The 10153-nt window shown below is 33.8% G+C and overlaps 1 protein-coding gene across 1 annotated transcript; it reads left to right on the top strand.

Moving 5' to 3' along the window:
• The first annotated feature begins 1259 nt into the window (after window positions 1–1259).
• Window positions 1260–10153, top strand: LOC120331709 (sodium-coupled monocarboxylate transporter 1-like). Its single transcript, XM_039398844.2, has 13 exons — window positions 1260–1405; window positions 1659–1762; window positions 2761–2949; window positions 3247–3312; window positions 3592–3711; window positions 4916–5070; window positions 5162–5302; window positions 5378–5596; window positions 6002–6114; window positions 6616–6773; window positions 8250–8467; window positions 9074–9177; window positions 9774–10153. Exons 1-13 carry the CDS (start codon window positions 1333–1335, stop codon window positions 9992–9994), a joined length of 1881 nt encoding a protein of 626 aa, XP_039254778.2. The 5' UTR covers window positions 1260–1332; the 3' UTR covers window positions 9995–10153.

Below are 10153 nucleotides of genomic sequence, written 5' to 3'. Positions count from 1 at the left end.
CCGTAATCTAACTCGCGTGAGAATTTAAACAAGATTAAATGCAACACAATTTCCACAAAATGTGTTCCCCAGAGGGGGTATTGGACAATAGGTGGCAATTACGATCCGAGTATGAACCCCGAAATGAGATAACGAACATAGAAAATCTTTTCCCTTTGACTTCTCCCAAGTACGTGATTACATGTTTGTGTTCACTGCCTGCCAGACATCTCCAGAAATATCTGCCTCTCAGTTTGACCTCAAAAATATAATACCGAAAAAAAAACGAACTGTCCACATTCGACTTTTCTCCAATTACTTGGTTACATGTTCGCGTTCATTGCATATCCCAAACATGACGATACCAAATATTCGGCCTTAAATTATTTCGGGCTCATGAAGTAATCTCTTGCATGCAAGAACTATCGTGCGTAACAGAATTAGACCAAAAACATGCCGCGACTTGCAGTTAGAAATACCCCTTGTGGTTTGCAGCATTGCGTAAACAGATTTTATGGTTTTGAAGACTGACGTTTGGATGTGATTTATTATTTAAGGTTGAAGATGTCTTCGCCTTCTTCATTTGTCTTACTTTAATTTCGTGGTAAGGTATAAATGATCAAGGCAATTGGGACGCTACTTATATATTGCTTGTTTTGCTATCACAACGCGCAATTTAAAACTCTTTCATTGTTCGCGTATTGTCGCGGACAACTGATTTCGATTTTACGGGAAACGAAAGGAGGTGATCAATCACCCAAACAGATTCCGTTTGATGTTGAAATACCCAAATATTTGACATGATTAAGGCTATATATAAGTACAAATGTTGATGTATGTTCATTAGCAATATGTTCGTTTTATTTGCAGTTTATTTGCAGTGATGTATTACTTTAAGAATGATTTCGTGTTTATAAATGAAACTAGTTAATTTTAAATGTGCGTTTTCGCTCAGCGATCTTATTTTAGCATCATGCCCCAATGGGGGTGTATGCAAGAGAGTGAAACATCTTCTAAAAGTACTGATTAATATTTCCTTAATTTAACTACCTTCGTCGCAGTTTGTATGGAACTTGAAAAAAAAAATTACATTTCCAGGTCTACTTGTTTCCTTGTTAAATATAACAAAGTTTTTCGATTGCGTCAATATTCGACTCTTAGAAGTTGATTCCGAAGTTACGAAACAAGTGAAAAAGAAGTGTATTCTTTACAAGAAGTCGCGTTAAGAATGGATGTGCCTGGTTACAATAGAATAACATGTTTTTATTTATTTCGTATTAACACAAAGTCTAGATAGACATTTATTTATAATAAATTGTGTTTGCAATAATAGTGATTTTTGATACTCGCGCAATGGTCATGAACCACGCAGCTGAGGATGTTGAAGCTGAACAGTTTGGTGTTGCTGATTTTACCGCGTTTGCGGGTTGGTATTTTGTTTTATGTCAATTCCTAGTTTATAATAATTATACATTTGAAGTCATGTACGATAAATAGTAAATAAATTTTAGGAGTGAAATTGCTGTAAACCGCGAATTTACTTCTGGTTTCAGCTAGGAGGAAAATTAAATCTAGCATCAGTCATAATTTTAAGAGCAGTCATGTTTTTGTATGTACGAACTAATTTTCTGTGAAATTTAATACCTTATACACTAACTCAAACATATACTTATTTATAGGATTGTCATTGGTTTCTGTGGTTGTTGGAATATATTGTGCGGTGAGAGACAGAAATACCACAACGACAGAAAATTACTATTTTGGAAACAGGTCAATGTCACCGGTGAGTGAAACATATATGAAAACATATCTTTTCCGGATATTGCGATTTTTGTATATATTCTTATATACCATGCTAATCTCAGAAGGCAATATTTGAACGTGACAAAATCCACCACAGTGGGCTTATTATTCGTCAAGTGTAATCAGAGTTGGGGACTGACTTGTCATGTAATATGATGGGAAAATTACCTGTTATGATACCCTATACTTTTAAGTATCTGCAGTTATGGATATTTTTGTCTGGCTTTATTAACATGAGAAGTTTATTTTGTCGATACGGCTGAATTGTATTTGGGAATCGCAAAAATATATTTAGGCCCAGACACAATCATGTATACGTGCACGTGTTAAAAAACTACATATAACTATAACAACTATATGTGGCATCAATTTCGGATCGCGAACAAAACATTATTTTAGAACAGAAGTTCTATTTCACACGAAGTAGGGGATGCTAGATTATTATTGTTTTTATTTGGAAAGCATTGCTCTCTTGTTTAGCTTTTTCGTATGTTGGCTCCATAAGAAGTTAATTACAGGAGAAAACTTGCACAAACGTGCGAAGCACTCATTTGATTTCACATTTCCGTGATAGTTTCTTTCCTTTTTAGAAATTGCAAAAAGTTTTTTTGGGACCAAGACACGATGTCTTTGGGATGTAAAAAAGGATACATTTTTGCAAATTATATTTGTAAATACAAGAATACTAATATCTACCAGTCCGACGGGACTAGACATTTGACTCAAATTTGTATGGTAATACTTGGAAGGCACACAATCATACGATATCCGGCACAATTCTTTTGACAATTGGTTGAAATCTTACTGACATTGAAGTGGCCCTATTTTTTGGCCAATTAATCTTTAGTGTTCATATATATGAGCATCTCCCTCTTGGCTTAATTAATATTTTTATAATTTTTAGCGTTTTCTTTTGATAGCTTCATAACAAGTAATAAGCGCTTTTTGTCGTTTCTTTAATAAAAATACTATTTTTAGATACCACTTGGTTTCTCCATGGCTGTTTCATTTATATCAGCCATTACGATGATGGGCACACCAGTAGAAGTTTACTTATTTGGCGCAGTAATATCATGGGTTGTTGTCGGTAATATTGTTGCCGTCACTTTCGCCTGCACTTACTTTGTTCCACTATTCTATAAATTGAAGATTTCAAGCGTTTACGAGGTAAAATCGTTTGGCTGAGTTTTGAAGTTATCATTAGGACTAATTAAAATGCCTAGTTCGTTTTACACATACAAATATGCATTTCCCAGTAAGAAAAGCTTATGTGGTTGTACGTCAACAATTACTGACTGTTATCGGATAATTTTCAATGTGCCTCTCTAATTTCATTGTCCACAAGTTTCGTTACCCATCTGTTACCTATATTACATTAGCATAGGTTGGGCGCGATATTAGATATTGCGATATAGTCCTGGGGGGAAAATATCATGTAATGTTTTATCTTTTTTCCATTTTTAGTATTTAGAATTGCGTTATGATCGAAAAGTTCGCATATGCTGCTCCTCTGTCAGCGTCATCATGATGGTGAGTAACGATCTCCAACGTTTTTTCTTATTCCCTTCCACAGATTTACTATCTATAATCCCGATATACTAGACGATATATATATTTCAGGTATTATTTTTTAAATCTCTAGAATAAACTCTACCGACCACCGACCAGTTCTCTTGATTTGCCAGAGTGTTCTGCGTGAATTACTTAACCCGGATGTTTTTTTCGCATTTTAGTCAAATAACTATAAATTGACAATTTGTCGAATAAGTGTTATTCATGAGCAAATTTATAAATCAATCGTTTTTTTAGGTATTTTACATGGGGTTCGCTATCTACATCCCAGCATTAGCACTGAACGCAGTCACGCCTCTGGATATAAAATGGACGATTGTTTTAACCAGTTTAGTTTGCACGTTCTACACCACTCTGGTAATAATTTATATATACGTATGTTAGTTAAACTTTCAACTCTTTATAGGGCAATGAATTGAAAATAGAAACGGTGACATGCCAAAGAAATTTGTGTGTCAAATATGAAATATCATTGTAAGGATAGTAACGTTTCACAATCATATATATCTGATGTACGGTAAGTATTGAGCTATCGAGTATAATCATTACTTATAGCGATTGTGTAACCACCACACAACCGAAGTGTTACACGATTTGAAGCTTGGTGATAATTTGGACTTTAACCCGAACTGCATACATATACTCACATTCTAAAAAGGCTAGTCCAAAAATATACCAATCATGTTTTCATCATGAATTGTAGCTGGAGATGAACCATGGCCCCATTTCAAACTGGTGAGTTCCAAACAACACAACAAGTATTATTTCACCTTGTTTTCAGCGACTTAGAGCAACCTGATCTAAATGTAACCATGCTTGCATGCATTCGTCATATTGGGAATATATAATAATTGGTTGTTGCGAATATTCGGCAATCAATCGAACAAAACCCTAACCTATGTTTTCCAGACGTGAAGAAATTCGTAAAGACGTCACTTCATTAACGTCATACATACCAAAAGTTTGAAAATATTTGTTTCACAAGCGCACGCACAATATATAAAGATGATTCATATTATTAATTTGTCTTGTATTCGTTCAAAAATCAAACAACAGCGAAACAATAAGGCAAGATATGAAGGTGAAGGTGATGCGCCGCGATACCTGTTTGTTTGAGCATATCCCCTAGATTCAGGAAAAACCTCATAATTAAACACTAATTTGCTTGATCATACAAAAAATGCGATAGGATCAATTTACTTGAAAAGACAATTTTACAACATGAACAACAACCATTCAACAAACAACAAAACGATCTACAGACCCCCCCTATATTATCCCACCCCTAGTATTACCTTCGTTATTCTAATTTTCGGAGTTGTTTAACTTAAAAATCTTCATTTTTATTTGATTCACTGTGAGCTGTCGTTCTCTATCGTCAATTTGTCGTTACTGTGTCAATTTGGCACATCCTTCAAATATACTACGTTATTTTAATAACGTGTTATATATAATATATTTTTTCTACATGTTACATATATTTTGTCAGTTCCTATTATGAGTTTCCATAGAACAAAGTAGACTATCTTCAATTTCATTCATGAATTTCTTATTATAACAGGGTGGATTCAAAGCTGTTGTTTGGACCGATGTTGTTCAATCCGGAGTAATGTTCATTGGATCCTTAGCTTTATTAATACAAGGAATTATTTTGGTTGGCGGACCAACAGATGTTTGGGACGCAATTAACAGAGGCGGGAGACTGAACATATTCAAGTGAGAAAAAACTTATTTTTTAATTTGTCTATCTCGCTCTTGTAGAAAATATCTTCATAATCATATTTTGAGCAAAATCCTTATTTTTCAGAGTTACATTTGATCCAACGATTCGCAGCTCACTATTTTCTGTTTTAGTCGGACACAGCATGTTACAGAGTGCTGCGACATGTACTAACCAGGCAATGGTTCAGAGAGTCGTCTCCTGTAATTCCGTCAAAAATGCAAGAAAGTAGGAAAATTATTCGTTCTTTGCGTTTGAGAAAAAATATGCCGAATCGTTCCTAATTTTTATTGCGTTTAACAGAGCTCTGATAGCGTTCATCTTTCCTTCGTCTATCATCTTTTTATTGTCGGTAGCAAACGGATGTGTTTTGTACGCGTATTTTGAAGATTGCGATCCAATTCTTTCAAGGAAAATTGCAAAGCACGATCAATCGATTCCGTATATGATGATGAAAACTTTCCGTCACGTTCCTGGCATGGCAGGAGTATTTGTTGCAGCAGCATGTAGTGGGACTCTGAGGTATTTAGATATTGATGAAAATAAAAGATGTAAAATATTGATTTTTCCGTTTATTCGAAACCATTCATGTTGAAAACTCAATTTCAATAACCAGATTGTAATATACCAATGATACCCTTATACCTGACAGTGAAATGTAACGAGGTGAAAACCTTAATGGATTGTTAATATATACTCCAAACAACCTGGACTGGCATCTAACCGACTTTGTCTTGAGCACAATTCAAAATGTTGTGTGTCCGACTAAGGCAACAATGCGTTTGTGGTGATATTGATATCAAATTAATTGGTCGCTTAAAATACATAGCAAATGGTGCAGTTCTGGCTCGACATTCGACAAGAATTGTGACAAGTTTTGATTTCAAGGTATGATAAGTGGTTTACTAACTCGGAATTTGTCTCCAGTACAGTGTCAACTGGAATCAATTCACTATCTGTTATTATTCTTCATGATTATATTTTTCAAATCAAGAAAAATCTTACACCGAGGCAGAAGCTTACCATGGGAAAATTCTGTGGTAAGAATAAAGTAAAGTTCTGTAATTTCAGTATAGTTTGTTTATTCAAAGTTACTTATACACACCTGTTGGCCAATAACCAAGTAATTAAATGTAGTACAGGGTGACACAAAAAGAAGGCATTTGAATCGTTTTCTAAAGAGAACCTGTTTTTTGCACAAAGCGCCCCCAATTACTGAAACTTACAATCATACACATACAGAAGCTCAAGTGCTAAATAAATTTTCATTCATCTATTTTTATAAAAGTAATTGAAAAATTTATGAGTTACGTTTTTGTGGGGTCACTCTGTCATTCTAAAACGTTACTTGGTGTTGGTCATTCAAGATAAATCCAGCGATTTAACGATCGACTAATGCTGATTGCATCCTCTGTTCTATACATGTGATAAATGGGATCGACTCGATCTAACTAAAAATCCTTCCGTCCGATTGCCAATTCTCTTGTAGGAATTCTTTATCATAGTCAGTGACAGTATCAAAATCTTTTTCCACATTACAGCAATCATAATCGGGTGCATCGTGACAGTGATTGCGTATATAACAGGACACTTAGGATCAACAACTATACAAATAGCAACGTCAACATTTGGTGCATTTGGAGGTCCAATTTTTGGGGTCTTCCTGGCAGGAATGTTTTTGCCGAAAACTAACGTCAAGGTGACACCAAACAACTTTGTAAAAATTGGGTTCGAATTAGGAAAGAGTCATTTTCTCGTCACAAATTTTTGAATTAATCTTGTATTTTGTGAAAATGTTTAACGTTGTTACTGTTAATTTAATTTTACAAGAATCATCGAAAAATCGAATGCATCAAGTATAAAGTGGGAAACCATAATTTAAACTTCTTGTTATTCTTATTTCGATAAAACTCGTCAAAATATGTTGTGCAAATTATCAAATATGCTTTCATTCAATACAGTTTAAGTCTAAGATGATATAACTAAGCCTTGCCGCAACATAAGAATAATTGAATTCGGTAATATTTAGACATAATATTGATTGGTTTTTTTCCATCCATAAAATAGTAAATAAATTTTATATTTTGCATGAGTATGTGGGCGACAATATAACAATTTCCTAGGCTTTGAGTTATCTGATAACTAAACTTCGAAATAAAATTGCATATATAATTAAAAAATTTGGACAAAAAAAGGTAATTCTAATTAAAATAAAAATAAATTTAATCAGTTTCGTTTTCTGCCAATTCCTTTAACTAAAGTATTATTTGGGGTACTTTGGTAACCTCAGTTAAAGCCTCTTGTTATTCAAAATTGTTGTAAATATTTCTTTTGCGAGGTTTTCCCAATGTTATTATTTAGTTATGGTTCACACCAAAAGTTCGCGAAATCGGATTGCTCAAATTCCCCATTGTTGACTTAGACGGTGCCGATGAGTAATTTATAAAAAATAATTGATGTACCTTAGCCACAAGCATGAAATTTCTTGATAAAACATGAATAAGCAAACACAGTGAAAAAGTGAAAAATTCAAATTTTTGTTTCATGTATGGGGGGAATGTTTCGAATGGTACATTTGACTAATTAGCATGCTTGACACGGCAATTGCCAAAGGAGAAAAATGATTGATCTTTGGAAAGATCAGTCTTTGGTCTTTCTCGAGCACGATAAAATCCTTTAGCAAAATTTGCTATAAGCCGCTTTGTGGTATTTGCATTGAATAGAATTACCTCTTTCCAAAATTCACGGTATAATCATTTTTTATTTCCCTACTTTAAAACCATAAATATAAACACTTTGTTACGGGAACGGGAAAAAATCCTTGTCCTCAACTAATGGGCCAATTCATTTGAAACTTTCCGTATTTGAGCATGGAAGAAGTTGCTAGCAGCCTATTACTTATATGTTGTAAAATCATTTTCTCTGAGTCCGGTGGGAACAGATATTTTACCAAACATTTTACTGATTCATTTCAATTGAAGGGAATCTGATGAAAGACGATACCTTCCATTTTGCATTGTTCGACCGCCTCTGTATTGCTTGTCGCAAACTTGGTGCTCTTAGGCCTTAGCGAGTCTTTTTTCCTTATATTTGAGCATTGAACTCTTGTTACTGTTTACGATTAGATTTGAAATGCGCTTTTTCCCGTTTTGGAATTAAAAAATCATATTTACAGGGCGTATTGTCGGGATTTGTCCTTGGTTCCATTCTCAGCCTCTGGATGGCTATAGGAGCAGTTTTACATGGTTTGTCGCCAGAGAAAGCACAAATGCTTCCAATTTCAACCGACGCTTGTAGAGTTGATGGTTTTATCAATAACACAACAACGATAAACAATATTCATCCTACCACGATTGGTAACAATGCCATTTCAGAAGAAATCAAGCACGATAGGTAAGACGTTGTTGTTGGCTGGACTGTAACACCCCCTGTTTGAGCATGAAATCATTCATACTACTCTATATTTTAAATCGTTTATTTAATGGTAAAAAAAACTGAAAATTTGCCATAAACATTTAATTATGGTACATTTTGAGCAACTTTATAAAGCTGTAAATGTAATCTCGACGTAATGTGGACTGTGGTGTGATGCGACATGTCGTGCAATATTTGTCACCGCACATTTAGCAATTGACCACATATATAATATAGTTTTTAAGAAACAATCGAAAAGCTTATAGATTTCTGTATTTTTTAGCTTTTGTTTTGTTAAAGTGATGACTTACGCTACATCCTTGAATTGGGTTTCGTAGTGATGTTTTATTCTACGTATATGGTAGACTTGTTTGAATATTTTGGTTCTTATATCTGATGTTAAACCAGGCTTATCACTGAGAATGTTTTTGTAGATTGCACTCTTGTTCCCCAGTAAAAATAAATTTTAAGATGAAAAAATTCAGTGAATTAAAATTAAATCAGTTTGATGATTTCTACCAAATTTTGTAAGTGAAAAATATTTTTGAATGAAGATGGTGTGCAATTAACTGTATATATTTATAGGCCACACATCGCAGACACCTTTTATTCAATATCTTTCCTCTATTATGGATTATTTGGCGCAAGTTGGACAATTCTGATCACCGTCATAGCGTCATACATCACAGGTAACGTTATACCATTGAAAAAGTTTTGGTAATTTGATCGCGATAATGATTTTACACAACATGATTATTTCAAGGCATATCAATTTGTTTGAATTTTGAATACCATATTGATATACTGGCACTTCTTCGATAATTGTTTTTTCTATATAAATAGGGGTCTGAATAATGACGTTTGTATCTAATTGAGAACATGAGATTTTCCTTCTTCTTCTTGATCAGTATTCGTGTGATTGAGAGCATGGTGTAATATGACTAAACTAACGGGAAGAAAAGGCTGATATGTGTACTGTATATACAAATATGAGATGCAATAAATGAAGTGAAAGAGCCGTGCAGCAAAAATGATATATATATATAGAGAGAGAGAGAGTATCCTACCAGAACACATCATGAAAACTTTTTTCACTACCTGTTGCTCTATTTTTAGTCCATATTCAATCAAAATTTATCAAACCAAATCGTATGTCATTTTAATATATTTCTAGTAAAATGCGTGACTTGCAAATCCCAATATAATTCTGGGCCAAAATTTTTAATATGGGATCGCATGTTACCAATTCATAGTTATTTTTATACTTTCTTCTTGTTCGTTTTAGGAAACAACATTCCAGAAAAAGCTAATCCAATTTTGTTCGTTCCTTTAATCGATAATCAGAAGTTACCCGGAAAAGTTCTTGAGTTTTTCCGGTGTGGAGTTCCGAATGCTGATCAATACAAAATTGAATCCAAAGGATCGGATACTGCTCTGGTGCTCCTTTCAAAAACTAATGATGATTACATTAATCAGAGGTCGTATTTTGCCGAAAATGAATCTTAAATATTAATCAGTATTCATTAATATTATTGTTTGTTTCATTTGTCATTTCAATCATAGTGCCAATTGTTCAACTTCTGTTTCACAAAAGTCAATTTACTTTTTTTGCTTATACCAAACATAGGGCATATGCAAGTAAATTAATAAATGTAACTCAAGTTA

This window comes from Styela clava, chromosome 6 (genome assembly GCF_964204865.1).
Source record: "Styela clava chromosome 6, kaStyClav1.hap1.2, whole genome shotgun sequence".
NCBI classification, from domain to species: domain Eukaryota; kingdom Metazoa; phylum Chordata; class Ascidiacea; order Stolidobranchia; family Styelidae; genus Styela; species Styela clava.
This window is presented reverse-complemented; position numbering and strand designations above follow the sequence as displayed.